The sequence below is a fragment of the Trachypithecus francoisi genome, unplaced genomic scaffold (genome assembly GCF_009764315.1).
Source record: "Trachypithecus francoisi isolate TF-2019V2 unplaced genomic scaffold, Tfra_2.0 Lachesis_group3, whole genome shotgun sequence".
NCBI classification, from domain to species: Eukaryota; Metazoa; Chordata; class Mammalia; order Primates; family Cercopithecidae; genus Trachypithecus; species Trachypithecus francoisi.
In genome coordinates, this window is record NW_022681468.1 from 37,180,041 (window position 1) to 37,201,686 (window position 21,646).

Here is a 21,646-nt window from a genome sequence, read left to right on the forward strand (position 1 = left end):
AGAAGGCAGCCCTACTAGGCTATAATGAGGGCCCGTCCTTAGCCCAGAGTGAAGATGTCAAGTCTAAAATAAGAGTGAAGGACCAGGATGCCTCCACCCAGCAGCATCTCCAGGGAATGGTAGTGATGTGGCCTGTGTACTGACGAGGAGTACAGGCCATTGACACTGAACCTATGCTCTCTTACTCACCAAAGAGGGTTCAAAAGGACCAAAAAGCAGATGGGTCACTTGTAAGCCCCCAACGTTCAGTGTAAAGGCCTTGCCTCAAATACGCTTGAGCATCCCCACTCCAAACATTAATATCTAACATTTATTAAGTGCCAGAAAAGTTCCAGACATTATCCTAAGCCCTTTTACTTGCGTTATTTCATTTTATCCTTAAAACTCCACTGTCACAGTCATGCATTGCTTAACGACAGGAATATGTTCTGAGAAATGCATTGTCAGGTGATTTTGTCATTGTGCAAACACCATGGAGTGCACTTGCACAAACCCAGAGGGTATAGCTTTCTACCCACCTAGGTTATGACCTATTGTTCCTAGGCTACAAACCTGTACAACATGTTACTGTACTGAATACTGTGGGCAATTGTAACACTATGGTATTTGTGTATCTAAATATAGAACAAGTATAGTAAAAACATGGTATTATGATTCTATGTGGCCACCATTGTATATGCAGTTCATTGCTAACTGAAACGTCATTATGTGGCTTATGACTGTATATCCATTTTACAGTTGAGTAAATTAAGGCAGAGAAAGGTTAACTAACATGCCCCAGGTCATAGAGCTACTAAGTGATAGAGCCAGAATTCAGTGTGACTCCAGAGCTTTTACTCATGGCAACTATGCTATGCATCTCTTAATTCTCATGATCACTTTCATATTGAAAATGGAGCAGGCCTGTAATCCCAACACTTTGGGAGACCGAGGTGGGCGAATCACCTGAGGTCAGGAGTTCAAGACCAGCCTGGCCAACATGGTGAAACCCTGTCTCTATTTAAAAAATACAAAAACTAGCTGGGCAAGGTGGCAGGTGCCTGTAATCCCAGATACTGGAGAGGCTGAGACAGAAGAATCATTTGAACCCAGAAGGCAGTTGTTGCAGTGAGCCAAGATTGGATCACTGCACTCCAGCCTGGGTGACAGAGCAAGACTCTGTCTCAAAACAAACAAAAAAAAGAAAATGGATAGGAAACCTTTAAACGGCTACTCTAAGTAAGATTCTAGGGAGCCTCATGGCCTTGCCCTTTTCCTCCTTGTAGCTACATCAGCAAGGTAGACGTGCTGAATATTTTAGTTGCTGCTGCCTATCGCCACGTGCCATCTTTGAGTCAGATCTTGCAGCCAGCTGCGGTAACCAGACTAAGGAACCAGCTTTTGGAAGCCGAGTACTACCAACTGGGCGTTGAGGTGAGACAAAGACAAAGCTTACTTCCACCCCACTGTAGCAAGTTGCTTTTGCTTAGCCTTGCAAACAGATATTGCCGTCTCTCAGTTGTCCTGCCCGTGGGGAAGAATCGGGGGCATGACTAGTTTGCCAGCAAAGGAGTAATGGCAGATAGTGGGGATGAGGTGGTTGGCAACTTGGGAATAGAATAGGTCTTTGGGACATTTAGGCCCTCACTAAAAGGGGCAATTTTTCTCCCAGGTCTCCACAAAGACTGGACTTGATACCACCGGGGCGTGGCATGCTTGGGGCATGGCCTGCCTCAGAGCCGGGAACCTCACTGCTGCGCGGGAGAAGTTCAGTCGCTGTCTGAAGCCTCCGTTTGACCTCAATCAGCTGAATCATGGCTCAAGATTGGTGCAGGATGTAGTCGAGTACCTGGAGTCCACAGTGAGGCCCCTCGTATCCTTGGTAAGAACAAAGCAGGAAGAGTGCCTGGCTCAGGGAGGGAGGCCCAGGAATAGCAATGACCTGGGAAGAGAATCAGCAGAAAGTCGGCTAACAGTGTCAGTCCTGGCTTAGCGTCGACCAAGTTAAACATTTTTTTTTTCCATCACATATAGTTAGATAAGTAATTATATGTGGTTAGATAAGTAATAGATGCATTTTTTAAAAAAAGGAAACAATGTTTAAAAAGATAAAAATGACATGTGACATATAATCCCATACACAGACTAATTAGTGTTAAGATTCTGGTGAATTTTCTATGTTACGTTTTTTAATGAAATCGTGGTTGTACCATATCATAATATGTAGAATTGTGTATCCTGCCTGTTCTACCTTTGACACTGCATTGTGAACATTTTTCCACATTGTTAAACATTCTTTGTAAGCAATATTTTCAGTGCCTGCCGAGAACTTTTTGAGTTTCATTTTTCTCTCTCGCTCTCCTGTGCTGTCAGCAAGATGACGATTACTTTGCCACCCTGAGGGAGCTGGAAGCTACCCTTCGGACGCAGAGCCTTTCTCTGGCAGTGATTCCTGAAGGGAAAATCATGAACAACACCTACTACCAGGAATGCCTCTTCTACCTGCACAACTATAGCACCAACCTGGCTATCATCAGCTTCTACGTGAGGCACAGCTGCCTGCGGGAAGCTCTTCTGCACCTTCTCAACAAGGTGGGATACGGACACAGCTCAAAAAGGCAGTGCCTGCCTTGCTCCTCTGGCTTGGACCACTCAGCCTTAAGGGGGACAATAACCCCCTGACACTTAACCCTGTGTTGAGCTATGGGGCCATCTCTAGCAGAGCCAGGTCAAAACAGAGGACTCTGCACAACTGTTATTCAGGGAGTGTGAAAAGTCTTAGCCTGGATCCCAAATCTGCCCTCACCAGCAAAGGCACTTTCCTTCTCCCAAAACATGCAGCAGAATCGGATCGTGGTTAACAGCATGGTCTCTGGAATGAGGTGTTCAGTGTGAGTCTTGCATGACCTTGGGCATATTGCTTAGAGTCTGCTTCCACATGCCTCCCGAGCTGGCCTGGGATAGTGTCCAGCTTCTGACCCAGCTGCTGGTCCGTTCAGAGTTGTTACTACAAGGGCCAGGAAGCACCATGGCACCAATCCTATAGTTAAACCCCAAATAGATGATGAAAGGAGAATATGCCCTACTTTTTTTCCTCTCTGATCCTCTGCTCCCCTCCCACTGGAAGCAAAGGCACCACTGAAGAATATTATGTCTTTGGAGCCCTTGATAAGCAATCAGGACTTCGTTTTACCATAACCCATTTTTTTGTTTTTGTTTTTTTGAGATGGGGACTCACTATGTTGCCCAGGCTAGAATGCAGTGACATGATCACAGCTCACTGCACCCTTGACCTCCTAGGCTCAAGAAATCCTCCAACCTTATCCTACTGAGTAGCTGGGACTACAGGCACATGCACCGCACCCAGCTACATTCCTTTTTTTATCTGAATGTTCCATAATAACTTTCGGAGAAATTGGCTGAGATGTACCAAATTTTATAGGAAATTTAATGAGCTCAAGGCAGACTTCAATTTCATTCTGCCACCCTAATTCAAAACAGCAGCCAATGCAAATGTACAGATAGACGTATTTTCTAAGATTGATCCAAGTGAAATCAGCAGTTCACAAAATTATTGTCACTATACCCCTACAGGACAGTTAAGAGAGGGTGTTTTTACCAGTGCTGAGCTACTGACTATTCTTAGCTACTAACCAGGTCTCAAGAATAATGTAGAAGTCATGTTATATGGAGTTGAATTGCTAACTTTTTTCCTTTTCCTCAGTTTCCAAACAAGTTTAGCAGTAAAGCTGTTTCTCCCAGGCACAAATTGAGAATGGAAATCACCTAGTTCTGTTTCCTCTGACAGCTGTGATCCAGAGAGCTAAGCTGCCTACTTCATTAGCTTAGTATAAGCTGATGACAGCAGTGCCCTTGCTTTATATTTGTCAGAGCTAGGAAAGAAACCTTCTTTTTATCTCCTGTAATCATAGTTACCCTTGAACTGAAATATCTTACCTTTATTCTCAAGCAGGTAGGGAGAGGAGGAAAAGACATTGTGAAAATTACACCTGAATGCCTGGAGCATGGAAGACGTTCTCTTCCCAGCCTTTTCCCTGTGTGTTTTGTCCCTTTGCCCACACTGTCCCCAGACTGAGCTTTCTAAAGCATAAATAGACTCATGTTATTCCCTGCCTAAAAGGCCTTCAGAAGATCTCCATGGCCACAGTAAAAACTCCAGATTCCTTAGCATGCTACAGAACTCACCAGGATCAGGCCTCCTTATTTCTCTAATTTATTTTCACCACAGATCCTATCTGCACCTTATATTCCAGACTCATCAAATTACTTTTAATCAAATTTTCCTGATTTACCATGCACTGTCTTATTTCCATGAGTCTTTATATGCTGTTTCCTCTACCTAGAATGCCCTGCTCCTCCTTGTTTTCTTAAAAAAAACTCATATTTGCCAGGCATGGTGACTCACACCTATAATCCCAGCACATTGGGAGGCCGAGGCGGGTGGATCACTAGGTCAGGAGTTAAGCCCAGCCTGATGAAGATGGTGAAACCCCATCTTTACTAAAAACTACAAAAAGTAGCTGGGTGCAGTGGCAGGTGCCTGTAATCCCGGCTACTCGGGAGGCTGAGGCAGGAGAATTTTTTGAACCGGAGTGGCAGAGGTTGCAGTGAGCCAAGATCGCGCCACTGTACTCCAGCCTGGGTAACCGTATGATTCCGTCTCAAAAAAAAAAAAAAAAATTCTATTTATCCTTTTAGTATTCTTTCAGGCCCTCTCTGTTGAGCATTCACAGAACACTCAAGCAGCATTAGCCTCCATTGCCCTAGCACTGCATTTATCTTACTGGATTGCAACTGTTTGTTTACAATTGAGTCTTTCCATCTGGACCAACAAGGCCTATGTTTTACTTATCTGTATATTCAGGCACCTGACCTAGTACCAATTATGAATGAGTGAGTGGACAGATGAATGGATGGCATGGAAGTTCTTGAGGTGCTGCCCTTCTGAGGTGTTCCATCTCTCCTACAGAGCTAATGCCCCTGCTTCTTAAAATGTGGCCTACAACTTTTAGATTAGGTCTGGTTTTCTCTGAGGCAGGAGAATCGCTTGAACCCAGGAGGCAGAGGTTGTAGTGAGCTGAGATCGTGCCATTGCACTCCAGCCTGGGTTACAGAGTGAGATTCTGTCTTTAAAAAAAAAAAAAGACAAAAATATCTGCCGCCATAGTAGAAAGAGAGATAGTAAACATGAGAAATAAAATAGTGTAGATTATGAATAAGAAGAAGAAAAATAAAACAGGGGTGAGGAAGGGGTGGCTTGTATAATTTTAGACTGGGTACCCAGGGAAGGTGACATCTGAGTAAAGCGCCAAAGAACACGAGGAGTGAATCATGCAGATCTATGGGGAAGGCATGGTCCAGGCAGAGGGTGTGATGAGGGCAAAGGCCAGGGTGGCTAGAGCAGAGTCCGCTGGGACAGGGTACTATCAGATAAGGTCAGAAAGGTCACAGGCCAAATCATGCAGGACCTTGTGGACATTGTGAGGGATGAGAAGGGAAACTGCTGGGAGACTGTGAGCAGAGGAATAACATGATCTGGCTTAGGTTTCAACAGAGTCACTTGGGCTCATTTGTGGGCATTAGACTGACAAGAGGTAAGAATGGAAGCTGATAGACCAGGGAGGAATATGTTGCAATAATCCAGACAAACGATGATGGGATCCAGTGTGGTCCAAGGGAGATGGTGGGAAGTGGCCGGATTCTGTGTGCTGTAATGGTGGTGGTGGAGCCAATAGTATTTGCTGATGGATTTGATGAAGGAGTGTGACGGAAAAAATGACTAAGGTTTTTGACTTGAACAACTACAAGAATGGAGATACAGTCTGAGAAAGGGAAGACTGTGGAAAGAGCAGGTTTCAAGGAAGAAGCAGGAATGTAGTTGTAGATGCATTCAGTTAGATCTCGAAGTGGACGTGTTGAGTGGACAGTTGGATGTAAGTTAGATGTACAGTTCTGGAGTTCAGGGGGAATGAACAATCTGGAGATGGGATTTAGGCATCATCAGCAAATCAACAGTATATTAAGCAATGAGCCTGGATGAAATCACCAGGAGAATGGGTATAAATAGAAAAGAGTGTAGGCTCCTCCTAAGTCCTGGGGAGATTGTGAGGGATCAGCTAAGAAAATTGAGAGGAGCAGCCAGAGACGTAGACAGAAAATCTGGAGAGGACAGTGTGCTGGAGGCCAAGTGAGGAGAGTTTTTCTCAATTAAAGTAAAAATTTATTTTTTAAAAAGGCTTTTCAAGGAGGAAGAAGCCATCTCTGTCAAAAGCTGCTGATCGATCAGGTAGAAAATGAGGATCAAGAATTAACTGTTAGATTTAGAGTTTAGTGGTCACTGGTGACCTAAGGGGCAGTTTCAGTGGAAGTTATGGGTGCAGAGCTAGATTAGAGTGGGTTCAAGAGAAAAATCACAGGAGGGAATTGGAGACAGTGAGGGTGGATAACCCTGTCAAGGGGCTTCTCTGTAAAAGGAAGGAGAGAAGTGAAGCAGTTGCTAGAGTGAGATTCTCAAAGGTATCTGTGACACATAAAAGATTAAGAAGCAGTGCATCGGGAGGATGCTGAAGGTCCATCAATAGAAGGAAATTCACAGTGGATCCCAGACAGTGCCAAAACCAGTCTCAAGACTTCTGACTTCTCGCCCTGCCCTGCTCCAGGAGAGTCCTCCAGAAGTTTTTATAGAAGGCATTTTCCAGCCAAGCTATAAAAGTGGGAAGCTACACACTTTGGAGAACTTGCTAGAATCCATTGATCCAACCTTGGAGAGCTGGGGAAAGTATTTGATTGCTGCCTGCCAACATTTACAGAAGAAGAACTATTACCACATTCTGTACGAGCTGCAGCAGTTTATGAAGGTAATGGCAGCCCCTTCCTGCCTTCTACCTCTGTCGCTGATACCCTACCCTGCAGGGGAGGCAGTGCATGATGAGGGAATGAGATTGTCATTGGTCCCTGGCCTTGCTATTTGGCTGACCCTAGAGCAAATCCATGTTGCTCTCCAGCATTGTTAAATAATATTAGGATTTCCATCCTAAGTTTGGAAGTAGACTTTAATCCTGTCAATAATGGCATTCTTCAGAAAGCAAGAAATTGACAGGTTAAAAAAAAGAAATGAATGTTAGTTTCAAGATAAGCGTGAGACATGAATGTAGAATTCATAAGGAATGATGGAAAAGTTAGTGTTTTTAGAGGAAATATGTGAAGGGAGAAGGAACATGTTTCTCCCAATCTTCCTGAGGATTGTCAGCACTAAATGACAGAGAAATTGAATTATTTAATGCCAAAGTACAAGTAAAGCCTATTTGGGTGGAGAATCAGAAATATCTTCTTTTAGCATCTCTTTGGTGGTGGAATAATGTCCTACCGAAGAGCTCCACCAGTCAGTGCACTTCGGGATCTCTTGGACCTTTGGGTAACGGGTTCAAAATAGCCGCTCAGCTGCTGGTGGGAGTGGGTGCTGGAAACGAGGTCTCTTAGTGGAAATCAGATGAGAATTCTCATCACACCTCACCCCTAAACCCCTGATCTACTTTGACCTGAACATTTATTTTCCTCTTCTAGGACCAAGTTCGGGCTGCCATGACCTGTATTCGGTTCTTCAGTCACAAAGCAAAGTCATATACAGAACTGGGAGAGAAGCTGTCATGGCTACTTAAGGCCAAGGACCACCTGAAGATCTACCTCCAAGAAACATCCCGCAGCTCTGGAAGGAAGAAAACCACGTTCTTCAGAAAGAAGATGACTGCAGCTGATGTGTCAAGGTAGCTGGAGGTTCAGGGGACCATTGATGTGGGGCAGGAAGGGTGGGAGCAGGATTCTGTTGGTGATGAAGCTACTCTTGTCCATTCCCCCAAATCCTGAAAAAAAAAAATCTAAAAGGAATCATCCCTGGATGACAGTGTCTAGTACAAGCCTGGAAAGCCTACAGAGGAGCTGGTAGGCAGAGTGGGAGTGGAGGGAGGTTTAGCATCACAGGCTACAATCGGACTACACTCCAAACTCATTACAGTAAGCAAAAAGGGTCCTGTACATTCTGGCCCCTGCTGATATCACCATCTTTATCTCCTGCTACTCTCTTGTTGCTAAGAATCAATCCCTGGCCTCCTCAGGGCTCCTCAACACACCAAGTCCTTAATTCCTCTCAGCTTTAATACTTGCCAGTCCCTCTACGTAGAACATAACATCTGAGGTAAACGCTCTACCACTACCATTTATCGCCTCCAGAGGCTTAATTGCTAACTATTTTATGTGTTTGTTTACTATTCATTTCTCTTCTAGCCTATAAACTCTGAGGGCAGGGCTCATCTCTCTTGACCAGTGTTACTGTACCTAGCACATAGGTGCTCAGTAAATACTTGTTGATTCAATGACTGGACCACTGGACCCTATCTGGTTCCACAGTGCACCGTAATATTGCAAGTCTGTGCAGGACACGAGATCACCATTTTTTTTGGTCTTGTCATAACTGCTCACAAGGTATTTGGGGTCTCTTTTCCCTCTGCATCATTTTTTTCCCTTTTCCATCACCATGTTATTCGACTTCTCAGTCTCCTGGCCTCAGTCACCTCACTCCTGGGCCCTCATGAGGCTGGACTGTGCGTATTCTGTCATCACAGGCATATGAACACACTTCAGCTGCAGATGGAAGTGACCAGGTTTTTGCATCGGTGCGAAAGTGCTGGGACCTCTCAAATCACCACTTTGCCTCTGCCAACCCTGTTTGGAAATAACCACATGAAAATGGATGTTGCCTGCAAGGTACATGCAGCGTTTCAGACCTCTGGCAGACTATTGTCATCTTTTAGAACACTTATCATAATTGCAGTTGTCTAGTGTTATTTCACTTGTTTGTTTGATGGCTGCCTCCCTACTAGAATATGAGCCACCGAAGACTGGTGATCAAGTCCATTTTGATCATTCTTATATCCCTAGTGCCTGGCACTTAGCAGGGTCTCAACGAATATTTGTTGAATAATTGAATAAATAGGGGTCTTCATTCTTGGTCAAGAGGATACTCTAGTAATTGTTATGTTTTTAAGCATGATTCCCTTTTCTTTTCAGGTCATGCTGGGAGGGAAAAATGTAGAGGATGGTTTTGGAATTGCATTCCGTGTTCTGCAGGTATGACTTGGATTACTCAAATCATACTGAGGACAATCAGCACCTGACCACAGTTCCGGGAGAGATTATTCTTTAGGAAATTCTTATCCCAAGGAAAGTAGATTTACACGCACATTAGGGATGAAATCAAGGAGGTGACTATTATAGAACTGGGTCAAATTCAAGACTCTAGGCCACTTTGCCAGAAGCCAAGTAACCCATGACAAATTCATCAAAAGCTACCAAATAAATACCAGGAGCCAAGTCTCAGACAGTTCCCCATAGCTGTTTCCCTGAGAAACACTGCTCGTTCTCACAGGGAGCATGGCTGGAGGGCTAGCCAGGGACTTTCCACTGGCCACAAGGGCTGTTCCCCTTCCTCAGTCTGTACAGGAGTTGGCTGGAGGAATACGTTTTCTATTGCTTGTGATAAAAGGACATAGGTCCGGCTGTGGCACTGGAGCAAGGGCTGGAGCAGGGCACTGAGACCATGAGGGGCAGAGTCTCTACAGACCTGCCTACCACCACACAGCTCCATGCAGATACCCCAGGAGCTGACAGCAGGCAGCTTAGGGCAGGCAGGGTATTCATGCATTGTGCATGTGTCAGTGATCAATGGCTTCATACATGATTAGTCAGGTGTTTTTCTTCCCATCTGTTTTCAATGTTGGACAGAGCTCACCACACACAGATACCCTGGTAGGCAGGCAAAAGGGCAGCTCCACCCAGGCCCTGTGGCATAAGGGTTCTCCTAGACCAGATTTAGGGTGTTTATCTGGCAGTTTTCAGCAAATGAGTCGTTCAGTGAATGGGTCTGTTTCTAAACACTAAGTCGCCTACCTCTTAACAGAGCACCAGGTGTCCAGGGTAGCAAATACCAACCCCCAATGCCCATTTCTCAAGAAAAAGCAGACTTATTAGAGAGAAAATGAACTAGTCTAAGGATTTTGATAAGAATATTTTCAGTGAGTGCCACCACAGCAAGCTAAATGTACCATTTTAGATACTTGGCTGCAGTTTTTTGGGGTTGCTTCCTAAAGTTCTACCTAACTCCAAAGAGGAATTGATGCTTACTTTTCGTTTGGTCTATTTATGTTTTCTACTGTGACCACAATCAATATGGCTTATCTACACCAAGCATAGTGAGAGCTTTTAAATGCTGCCTCCCTCCCCACTGTTAACGTTTCCTGCTCCTAAGCCCATCATCTCATGTTCTGTTCTAGGACTTCCAGCTGGATGCTGCCATGACTTACTGCAGAGCTGCCCGCCAGTTAGTGGAAAAGGAGAAATACAGTGAGATCCGGCAACTGCTCAAGTGTGTCAGTGAGTCAGGCATGGCAGCCAAAAGTGACGGGGACACCATCCTCCTCAACTGCCTGGAAGCGTTCAAGAGAATTCCACCCCAGGCACGCTCCCTCCAGTACCTCTTGGCTCCTCCATCAATTTCAGCGTCTTCACATCCCCGTCTTTATTGTTCTGTTTCCCATACTGTGCCTGAAACTCTACAAGATCCTTTTATCATTCTGAACCCCTCTGCAATAATGGCCTCACCCTAATTGACCCTTCCCTGAAAATTTATGGAGATGATGTCTATACCCAGGGTGGCCCTCAACATCCCACTGTGTAAATTTGTTTGCACCTGGAAGTGTCTATGGAGTTGAGCTTCTTCCTACAATTGTAGAGGAGGTCAGGGTCGGCCAGCAGATGACCTTTGAAGCCTGTTACCTGCGGAATTGTCCTCCCATGGTGGCTTTTTGGAGCGAACAGAACCACATCCATTTGTGAAGGCCGTGGACAGGCCTCTTGGGAACTGTTCCTTCTCCCCAAATTCTGAAGCTTAGTGTTATGGTTAAATTTTCTTTCTTGTTCTTAAAGCAGGAGTTGAGTTTACAAAGAAGAGTCAGCCAGGTGTGGCAGCACATGTCTGTAATCCCAGCTGTTTTAGAGGCTGAGGCGGGAGGATCACTTGAGCCCAGGAGTTTTGTACTATAGTTTATTATGCCGATACATACTTACTGTTAGAACTTAGTGCCTGCACTAAGTTCATGATCAATATGGTGACCTCTCAGGAGCAGGGAACCACCAGGTTGCCTAAGGAGGGGTGAACTGGCCCAGACTGGAAATGAAGCAGATTAAAATTCCTGTGCTATCAATAGTGGGATCATGCCTGTGAAAAGCCACTGCACTCCAGCCTGGGCAACATAGTGAGACCCCATATCTTTGAGAGAAAAAAGTCAGGCAGGCATTTTCATTCTGAAGTCAGAATGGCTGGGCTGAGGCTGGGTTGGGCCCTGGCTCCCAGACTGTGGGACTCTTCTCCCTCTCACATTGCTGTTTCTGTTTTGTACAGGAGCTCGAGGGCCTGATCCAGGCAATACACAATGATGACAACAAGGTGAGCTGAATTGTCTCCAAACCCTGGTGATGCTAATGAATAGTGTCTCAGGATTGCCTTGTCACCTTTATCCCTTGCTCCCTACAATAGCTCCATACAACCCATATCTCAGTTTCTTTATTATCAGAGGTGGAACCGAGGCTTGGATAGGGGTGTAGAAAGGAGGGAATAGATGGGGAGTAGGTGAACATGGACTGCATGAGTCTTTGCCTTCCCAAGTCTTTATCCCCAAGACGAATGTGTCCTAGGCTGCTCTTGAATCTCCATTTTAAACTGATGTCTTCTCTCAGAGATCCCTAGGAAATCCTTCACCGTACCTCCATCTTTGGGTGGACTGATGGAATGAGGTTCCCAGAGTAGGCAGGTATCTCTTTATCCTAGAGGGAAAAAGGTACAGTAAGAAAAAAGCCCCACCCCACGCTTTGACCAACAATGTCCACCAGTGTCTCAGTTTCCAGAATGAACCTCTCCTCAGGGGCCAAAGAACTCGTCCCTGTTTGGGAAATTGGTGAACCTTTGCTTCCCGTTGCCTTTGGGAGGAGTGCCAGTAAGAATAAAAATCTTCCCAGATGCCCCCATTTGTGGCTGACCACTGGATTGATCCTTCTGCCATCTGCAGGAAGGGCTCCAAGCCAGGAGGGGCATGAGAAAGCCAAGCCAGTCTGAGCTGCCCTGGCCAGCGGCAGGAAAAATGTCTGACAGCTGAGTCCCCTGTGATGAAAATTGACGTCAGGCAAAGAGCTTCTTACATGCTTCCCATGGCCGTATTGCTAATCCCAGGACTGAATTTACTGGGCATTTTTCAGTCTCCAGGGTTAAGGAGAACAATTTCTGAACACTTCTTCATTTATTTCTGTAACATCATGATGCGCTCCTTGGAAAGGATGAAATTCTGACGTCCTGAAATGTAGAGAATTACTTTTCTAGAGTCAGATTGAGGCCCCAACAGCCAGGACAGATGCTCAGATCCTCTGATTCCCAGACTGCAGTTCTTTCTCAAGCCTTCACTGAGCCTCCCACTCAGCAGGACAGAGACTCTATTCCTGGGAAAGACATGCACTAAAATAGAGATAGTCCTTATTACTTTTTCAGGTATTTTTCTCTCAGCAGCTGTCTAACGCAGTTAAATGATCTGAGGCCCTGAGGGCTTGCCAAAAAAACAGCTTCATTCAACTCCATTCCAGACTCTCTGGCAAAATGTCCCTCTTCTCTTGGTAGGAATTTTGCCTGCCAACTTGTGATATGTATTTAGCTTAGCGTACGTAGATGCTAAGGGGAGCTCAAGGCCTGGGAAAGCTAACATCCTAGGGCAGCAAGTGGATACCCAAGCAGCACAGGACTGGATCACTTTAGTGACCTCAGAACATGCCAGACATCATCTAACTGTAGGAGATTATCTGTAATTCAGCTTAGAGAGGAAAGAAAGACTTTAGTGACCAAAACAAATAACAGATGGAGCACTGATACAGGAAGCAAGGCGAGTCCCCTTCACTAACCAACAGGGATTATTGCGACAGAAAGGCAACTGCTGGCAGAAGCTCTGTGGCAGCATATGAAGGCGTCTCTGCTCACCAGCCTAGAACACTGTTTAACCAGGGGGTGCTGGGGAGACCAGGGTCAGGAAGGAAGGGACTCTCGTCTCCACCAAGCTGGGGATTCATGAGATAGCAATTCTGGGAGATACATACACACATACGCACATCCTGAAACAGCTGCCTTTGGTCCAAACAGGCAGAGTCAAATCAGATCTAAGTGGGGTTAGAATTTAATTTGACTTTTTCCAATTGCACGTGTGTGTCTTTCTCCTCAAATTTCCTGTAATTATAAAAAAAAACTTTAGATTCAACAGGCTGAAAACAAAAAAATAGAGGAGGATCTATGTGTTCATTCTAGGAGGATTCTGATGGTTTATTCATCCCTGTAATACATATTCATTGAACACCTACTACCTGCCAGGCCCCGTGCTATGCACCAGGAATACTACAGGAGTAGAAAAAACAGACACTACTCTTGCCCCTTAAAGTCTGGTCAAGGAGACAGGCATCAATCAAATAATCACCCAAGTAACTACAAAATCACAACTCTGGGTGAGAGCAGTGCTGATCCTGTAGCCCAGAAGATGCTGGAGAGCCTGGGAGAGTGAAGAGGAGAGTGTCAGAGGGAGTGAAAAGAGACCAGACTGCCTGCTGGCCTGCCTTCCTTTTTAAATTCTTAGCTTATTTGTCATAACTTTTTATACTATAAAATAGCACAGTGTTATAGCATATGTCCAGAATATTGAAAGAGCTGTCATAATACCATAAAATGCACGAATCCTGTTATGAGTGTAGCAGGTGAGACGTGACGTCTGTCTGCCTGAGCTTTCTGCTGCAGCTCTGTATACTTGATTTGTCAGTGATGGATGCCTTTCCGCTGTCTCTTTTATAACTGGCTGCCAGGTTCGGGCCTACCTGATATGTTGCAAGCTGCGTTCTGCCTACTTGATTGCTGTGAAGCAAGAACACTCACGGGCCACAGCCCTCGTCCAGCAGGTGCAGCAGGCCGCCAAGAGCAGCGGGGACGCAGTAGTGCAAGACATCTGTGCCCAGTGGCTTCTGACAAGCCACCCCCGGGGTGCCCATAGCTCAGGCTCCAGGAAGTGACCTTGGGCAGCGGGGCCAGGAACACGTAACCTGAGAGCTGGGCAATAGCAGTGATGGCGATGCCCTCCACCTCTTTCCTCCTGTGGAGTGGAACTTCTCTGGCTCTGCCCTAGGTTGGAAAGAGCTGGATTGAACCCTACTTGTCTTCCCAGGCAAGTATAGGACTTTTCACGCAAGTGCCATGTTTCTCTACAATTGTGGAATCTATGTGTGTTTGTCTGGAGATGGCCAGTTCTTTCTACCTCAGAGTGAGTGAGTGTGTGTTCACACACGCGTGCATGTTCCTGTGCACTAATGTTTACGCCCAAGCATTTCTGAACAAATGAAACTCTTCTCCATTGAAAAGAGGCACTTTACTTTAGACTTGCCACTCTGAAAACCTTCCCTGCGTTTTGGTTCTTGACCCGGGTTGTCCTGTTTGTACAGTCCCCTCCCTGTGGACGTGCTTTAGTAGCTCCTCTTACCTAGAGGACTTTTACAGAGAATTAGAGCAACACCAAAAGGATTGCCTCTTTTCCTTCCTTCCCATTCCAAAATTCAGAGATGGCTTTGGGGCAAGTGCTACCTGTGGAATAAACCTGTTTTCCAGGTGTCTCTTCTCCCAAGCACAAGAAGTCCTGGAGTCTTTGGAAGGTAGTCTGAATAGAAGGGTTTTCAGGTGCAGGCATCTGAAAGCTGTGGGTACATGTATAAATGATCAGATCTGTGAGGCTAACACGGGCAAGAGGGTCTCCATCACCTTCATCCAGAGGGGAAAGAAAGGCCACCATCCAAACAGGGATACAGGGGAGGCAGGTGGGGGGAGCGGTGGGGAGCGGATGCTCACAGGTACAGAGCTGCCTCTTGTCAATGTCCCTCCTGCAAAGTTGGTGGGTGAGAGAACGTGACTTTCTCTTTGAGGGGCTGGGGAGAGAAATGGTGGCCAGGATCGTAGGACTGAATGATTCGATTTTACCTATTTGAGCTGCAGTCCTATTCGTGCTGCTTGAATTGGTTAGGAAGCTGCTTCCTTTTCCCTCCTGCTTCCATTCAGTCTCTTTAGGACCACGGGATGGATATGCAGACACGTGGGGTCATTGGGAAGGGAATGCGCTTCTTTTCTCTGTCTTAGAAGAGGGAGTCAAGGGTTGGCTTGGAATTGGGCCTCTGGACAGAGTCAGAATGAGAGCATAATGAATAGGTCACATCCAGTTGGTGGAAAACTAGGTGAAGTGCTTCTTTAATATGCACTGGCTTGTCTTCCCACCCAAGATGTGACAATGTTTGAGAAAAGGTGTGTCATACTCAGTGACTTCAATTTGCAAATGAGGGGCCTAAAGAAAGCTCTGCAGCTCTGAACCTCTCACTGGCCAGAGCTCAGCCTATTGGTCCCACCCATGATGCTAAGACAAACAGAAACTGGAAGCTGAAGTCAATGTCTCTGGTGCTTAGAAACCCTGTGGATTTCCCTCTGAACCAAGATTTTTAGTAGTAAAATAAACAACTCATGGACATCTGTCAGATGAGAAGTTTTGGTCCTGTTAGAGAGGAAAAAGACCATAAGGAAACTACTAGATCCATTTGGGCTAAAGTTTGGCTTTTCCTTCCTTGAGTCATAGAACGTATCTATCTCCCAGGAAATGTCCTTCTCTGGCATCTGCTTGCCCTTCTGAGTCTGCCTTTTTTGCACTGAACATAAGCACTTTATACTAATGGGTCACAAATCTTGCAGCCCTTAATTCGGGATAAGACCAGATTTTCCTGACATTTTCCGCTAACTCATTGAACTATCAAATTATAAGTAACCACTGACTAGACTGATATGAGATGAGGCTAAAAGCCTTTGAACACCACGCTGTAGTCTGCAACAGAAAAACCACCAAAACAGATATCCATGTTGAGGGGTTGAATGTTTTACTACAAACAAGCCACAATAAAGTGTCTGTCAACGTGTTTCTTGGCTTCGTAACTTCTTTGTGCTGTCTTGCGCCTACCCTTCCTGTCCTTTTTCCTTATGGAGAGAAAAGGTGGGTGGGGAAGATCAGATGGCCTTCAATTCAGACTTACTCTACATAATCCCCATAATGACTAATGACTCTGCTTTGGATTTATCTCGTTTCCTGTGTGTTAAAAACTATTAGTGCACCCTCTACCACCAGAAAACTTTTTTTTTTTTGCTTTAGTTGGGGGATGGGTAGAGATAGGTAATACATTTATAAAGTACAAAAGGTAAGTGAAAAGTCCCTTCCACCCTGTCCACCCAGCCTAGTCCCCTCCCAGAGGCCACCATTGTTATCAGTGTCTAGCATATAGTTCCAGAGCTACTTATGCATAAACAAATATTAATGACTAAAGTGTTCCACTGTGAAGATATACCACAATTATTTAACCAGTTTCTAATGATGTACATTTTATGTTGTTGCCATCTTTCGCCACTACAGATTATGCTGCATTGAATTATCTTGTCCAGAATTGGTGGGTCAGAGAATAAGTGCATTTAACAAATATTGCCAGTTACCTTCCAAAGAGGTTGTAGCAATTAACTCTCCCACCAGCACTGTAGAGAGTACCTGTTTTCCCATACCCTTGCCCCAACTCTTACCAAATTTTCTGGATCTTTGCTAGTCCAATGGGTGAAAGGTTTCTTCTTTAGTGAATTTTGTTGTTGTTGTTGCTGTTGTTGTTGTTGAGACAGGCTCTAGCTCTGTCACCCAGGCTGGAGTGCAGTGGCCTGGCTAATTTTTTTATTTTTTGTAGAGACAGTATCTCACTGTGTTGCCCAGGCTGGTCTTGAACTTCTGGGCTTAAGCAATCCTTCGGCCTCATCCTCCCAAAGTGCTAGAATTATAGGGCCACTTCCCCTGGCCCTGTGCCCCAGCCTCTAAAACTCTTTAAAAAGCTCTTTGTCATTTTAAAAGGTCTATATATCTTTTCAATATCGACCAAATTGTCAATCTTTGAAACCAGGTGTAGGGTCTTTGGGGAAAGCAGAACTCAAACTTAGCTTAAACTGTTCTCTTGCCACCCACTTCAGGCATATGTTTACTGTATGATACTTGAGCCATGGACAGTGTCATCACTGTTCATTATCTCCTTTCCCCAGAAACGTGACCTCATCCAATTTCTCATGTAAAAAAAAAAAAAGACTATACTTTCAGGGATCATTTCTATAGTTCGCTAGTAGAGAAGTTTCTCTGAATGTGTAGAGTACTGACTAAAGAGCTTCTGCACAGCAAAAGACACTATCAGAGTGAACAGGCAACCTACAGAATGGGAGAAAATTTTTTAAATCTCTTCATCTGACAAAGGTCTAATATCCAGAATCTACAAGGAACTTAAATACATTTCCAAGAAAAAAACAACCCCATCAAAAAGTGGCAAAGGATATGAACAGATACTTCTCAAAAGAAGACATTTATGCAGCCAACAAACATACGAAAAAAGTTCATCATCACTGGTCATTAGAGAAATGCAAATCAAAACCACAATGAGATGCCATCTCATGCCAGTTAGAATGGCAATTATTAAAAAGTCAGGAAACAACAGATGCTGGCGAGGCTGTGGAGAAATAGGAATGGTTTTACACTGTTGGTGGGAGTGTAAATTAGTTCAACCATTGTGGAAGACAGTGTGGCTATTCCTTAAGGACCTAGAACCAGAAATGCCATTTGACCAAGCAATCTCATTACTGGGTATATACCCAAAGGATTATGAATCATTCTACTGTAAAGAGACATGCACACATGTATTTACTGCAGCATTATTCATAATAGCAAAGCCTTGAAACCAACCCAAATGCCCATCAGTGATAGACTGGATAAAGAAAATGTGGCACATATACACCATGGAATACTATGCACCCATAAAAAAGAATCATGTCCTTTGCAGATACATGGATGAAGCTGGAAGCCAACATTCTCAGCAAACTAACACAGGAACAGAAAACCAAACATCGCATGTTCTCACTCATAAGTGGAAGTTGAACAATGAGAACACATGGAGACAGAGAGGGAAACATCACACACTGGGGCCTGCCGTAGGGAGGTGGGAAAGGAAAGGGAGAGCATTAAGACAAATACCTAATGTGTGCAGGGCTTAAAACCTAGTTGATGGGTTGATAGGTGCAGCAAACCACCATGGCACATGTATACCTATGTAACAAACCTACACGTTCTGCATATGTATCTCAGAACTTAAAATACATAATAAATTTAAAAATTAAAAAAACAGCTCTAAAAACAAGCAACAGTAATGATTTAAGTAGACCTGAAAACCACCTGGTAGTGGACATAGCACAAAGATATGTCACAACAGAGAAAATTGGAACACCCACTCTAAACCGAGGATAGATGACCGCTATGTTTAGAAACCTGAGACACTCCAAGGTTACCAGATATCTTTGGCTGGAGCTTAAGCAAAGTAGATCAAAGGCTATTAGACTCTTTTAATACCCAAGCAACCAAATATCGATAGTCACAGTAACCCCAGAGGAAACAGCCTTTTCCTGGCCTTCCTCTCTTCTTCCACAGTGACCATGTTAATGACCTATCCCTGAAATTTTCAGTTCTTCCACAACAAATTCATTCAATGTCTGGTTACTGAATGGCTTCTTTGGTGGAATGCTTTCCTGCTCACTAATTCTGCATGTTGTTATTTCTGCCTGGAGCCCTTCCTTCAGCACCTCCTCTACCCTGCCCTCCAGTCTACCATTGTCAAACCTCTTCCCTCAGTCCTGCATCAAGTGCCTTCTCCTGTACAGATTATTGGCTTCTCTGCCTATGCTTTCTTTTCATCCCACTTAAAGACAAATTCCTCAAGGTTCTAGCCACTCCTTCTTGACACTCATATTCTCCCATACAATCCCATAGCTTTAGCAGTTGTGTTGACTGCTGCCTTTAACTCTTTCCCACACAAGATCTGCCTTTTGACTACCTCCTGGAACTTACCACAAGGCTGACCTGCACCTAAAATTATTAGCATGTCCAAAATGGAATGCATTCAATTCTACCCACAAACCTGAACTTCCTTCTTCAGTGAATACATAGTTTTGTTTTATTTTATTTTATTTTATTTTATTTTATTTTATTTTATTTTATTTTACTGAGACAGGGTCTGGCTCTGTCACTCAGGCTGGAGTGCCGTGGTGTGATCACAGCTCACTGCAACCTCTGCCTCCTGGGCTCAAGCCATCCTCCCACCTCAGCCTGCTAAGTAGCTGAGGCTACAAGTGTGCACCACCAGGCCGGGCTAGTTTTTGTATTTTTTGTAGAGATAGGGTTCATTCGCCATGTTGCTCAGGCTGGTCTCAAACTCCTGAGCTCAAGCAGTCTGCCCACCTTGGCCTCCCAAGGTGCTGGGATTACAGCTGTGAGCCACCACATCCAGCTGTGAATATATAGTATTACGAAATGTTATTATTACTATCGTGTATGCTGCCTGGTTAGAAACCTCTGTGCCAGCCAGGTGCAGTGGCTCATGCCTGTAACCCAACACTTTGGAAAGCTGAGGTAGAAGAATCACTTAAGCCCAGGAGTTCAAGACCAGCCTGGCCAACATAACGAGACCCTCACTACAAAAAATAAGAAAATTAGCCAGGCATAGTGGTGGGCACCTGTAGTTCCAGCTACTAGGGAGGCTGAGGTGGGAGGATCGCTTGAGCCCAGGAGTTAGAGGCTGCTATGATCCAAGATTGTGCCAGTGCATTCCAGCCTGGGAAACAGAGTAAGACGGTGAAAAAAAAGAGAGAGAGGGAGACAGAAGGAAGGAAGGAAGGAAGGAAGGAAGGAAGGAAGGAAGGAAAGAAAAGAAAGAAAAAGAGAGAAAGAAAGAAAGAAAAAAGGAAAGAAGAAAGGAAGGAAGGAAGAAAGAAAAAAAAGGAAAGAAGAAAGGAAGGAAGGAAAGAAAGGAAGAAAGACAAGGAAGGAAGGAAGGAAGGAAGGAAGGAAGGAAGGAAGGAAGGAAAGAAGGAAGGAACTCTGTGCTGACTGTGTCTTCCCCCATCTCCTCATTTGAAAACATTCAAGTACCTGCCATGCATCAAGCTGTGTCCAAGCTATGTCCAAAGTCAAATCCTATTATCCTACCTTTCCAGCCAGAAGAAACTGTTCCTTCTACTTCATCACTGTAGTTCAGATCCTTATCACCTCCTCCCCTGACTGTTGCAGAAGCCTCTTCGTCTCAAACATTCATCCTAGAGTTGCACCTTCTACCAACTCCATATGAACAAATAATAATTCTAGAAGAATCAAAGGACTTCTCTATAATATTGAGGTATGGAGAGGCTAAGCAGATACAGAACCTAGGATCCTTGAAAGACTTGATGTTTTTAGCCCGGGCTCTGTGGCTCAAGCCTGTAATCCCAGCACTTTGGGAGGCCGAGACGGGCGGATCACGAGGTCAGGAGATCGAGACCATCCTGGCTAACACGGTGAAACCCCGTCTCTACTAAAAAATACAAAAAACTAGCCGGGCAAGGTGGCGGGCGCCTGTAATCCCAGCTACTCGGGAGGCTGAGGCAGGAGAATGGCGTAAACCCGGGAGGCGGAGCTTGCAGTGAGCTGAGATCCGGCCACTGCACTCCAGCCCGGGCAACAGAGCAAGACTCCGTCTCAAAAAAAAAAAAAGACTTGATGTTTTTTATTGTGCTAAAATGTACATAACATAAAATTTACCATTTTAACCACTTTTAAGTGTACACTTCAGTGGCATTAAGTACATTTACACTGTTGTGCAACCATCACCACCATCCATCTCCAGAACTTTTTCATCCTCCAGCTGAAACTCTGCACCCATTGAACACTAATTCCCCATTTACCCCTCCTCACAGCCCCTCGTAACCTCTACTATACTTTTTGTCAGTGAATTTGACTACTCTAGGTGCTCAGGCAAGTGGAATCATACAGTATTTGTCCTTTTGTGTCTGGTTTATTTCACTTAGCATAATGGAAACCCCAGTTGATGTTGGTGACCAGTGATTCATGGTAGCTCCAATCTGTGAGACTGAGTGATTTTCTCCAGCTGTACTCTTGGTATATAGAAATCAGAGAGATGGACCACTCCATGGGTGCTTGGCCTTCACTAGACAGGAGTGATAATGGGGCAAGTGAATCAGCCAGGAAGAAAGTTGGAGGAGTAGGAGGTTGTGGCTAGAGTGGGATGTTAAAAGTTATCTGGAGAGCAGAGAGTTCGTGTGATGGCAAGATGTGCGGGTGTAGTCTTTGTCATGGGAATTGAGGACTGAAGAAGAGTAGAAGTCAGTGATTAGGAGTCAGTGATTAGGAGAAGGTCAGAGAACTGAATCTCAGTGAATATTCATCACGTTTTCAAATAGTAGTGCTTTGGGCAACCCATGTATATCACAGTTATCACACCATTCACTCGGTCTTCCTTCAGTACTATGTTGTTATTTGAGGTGAGTTATTTACTGTTTAATCATACTTTCTCAGATACTTTGTAAGGCAAAATTCTCATATGTTCAATAAATACTTGATCTTTTACTTCAGATTGACATTAAACCTCTATGGTAGAT

At 44.7% G+C, this 21,646-nt stretch overlaps 1 protein-coding gene and 1 pseudogene across 6 annotated transcripts in view; both read left to right on the forward strand.

The window, feature by feature from the left end:
- ZFYVE26 (zinc finger FYVE-type containing 26) overlaps window positions 1-16,072 on the forward strand; it is a 74,407-nt gene extending 58,335 nt beyond the window's left edge. For 3 of the 6 annotated variants that reach the window (XM_033187640.1, XM_033187643.1, XM_033187644.1), the window contains 10 exons: window positions 1,266-1,413; window positions 1,652-1,861; window positions 2,353-2,571; window positions 6,660-6,857; window positions 7,564-7,763; window positions 8,619-8,760; window positions 9,064-9,123; window positions 10,326-10,508; window positions 11,453-11,497; window positions 13,936-14,346. In XM_033187640.1, the coding sequence (XP_033043531.1) occupies window positions 1,266-1,413; window positions 1,652-1,861; window positions 2,353-2,571; window positions 6,660-6,857; window positions 7,564-7,763; window positions 8,619-8,760; window positions 9,064-9,123; window positions 10,326-10,508; window positions 11,453-11,497; window positions 13,936-14,139 (1,609 nt within the window). In that variant the 3' untranslated portion in view covers window positions 14,140-14,346. Of the gene's footprint in view, window positions 1-1,265; window positions 1,414-1,651; window positions 1,862-2,352; window positions 2,572-6,659; window positions 6,858-7,563; window positions 7,764-8,618; window positions 8,761-9,063; window positions 9,124-10,325; window positions 10,509-11,452; window positions 11,498-13,935 lie in introns of all 6 variants that reach the window. The other 3 variants (XM_033187641.1, XM_033187642.1, XM_033187639.1) reach the window with 2 other exon arrangements.
- Window positions 16,073-17,260: 1,188 nt separating this feature from the next.
- On the forward strand, window positions 17,261-17,368 carry LOC117071960 (annotated as a pseudogene).
- The last annotated feature ends 4,278 nt before the right edge of the window (window positions 17,369-21,646 follow it).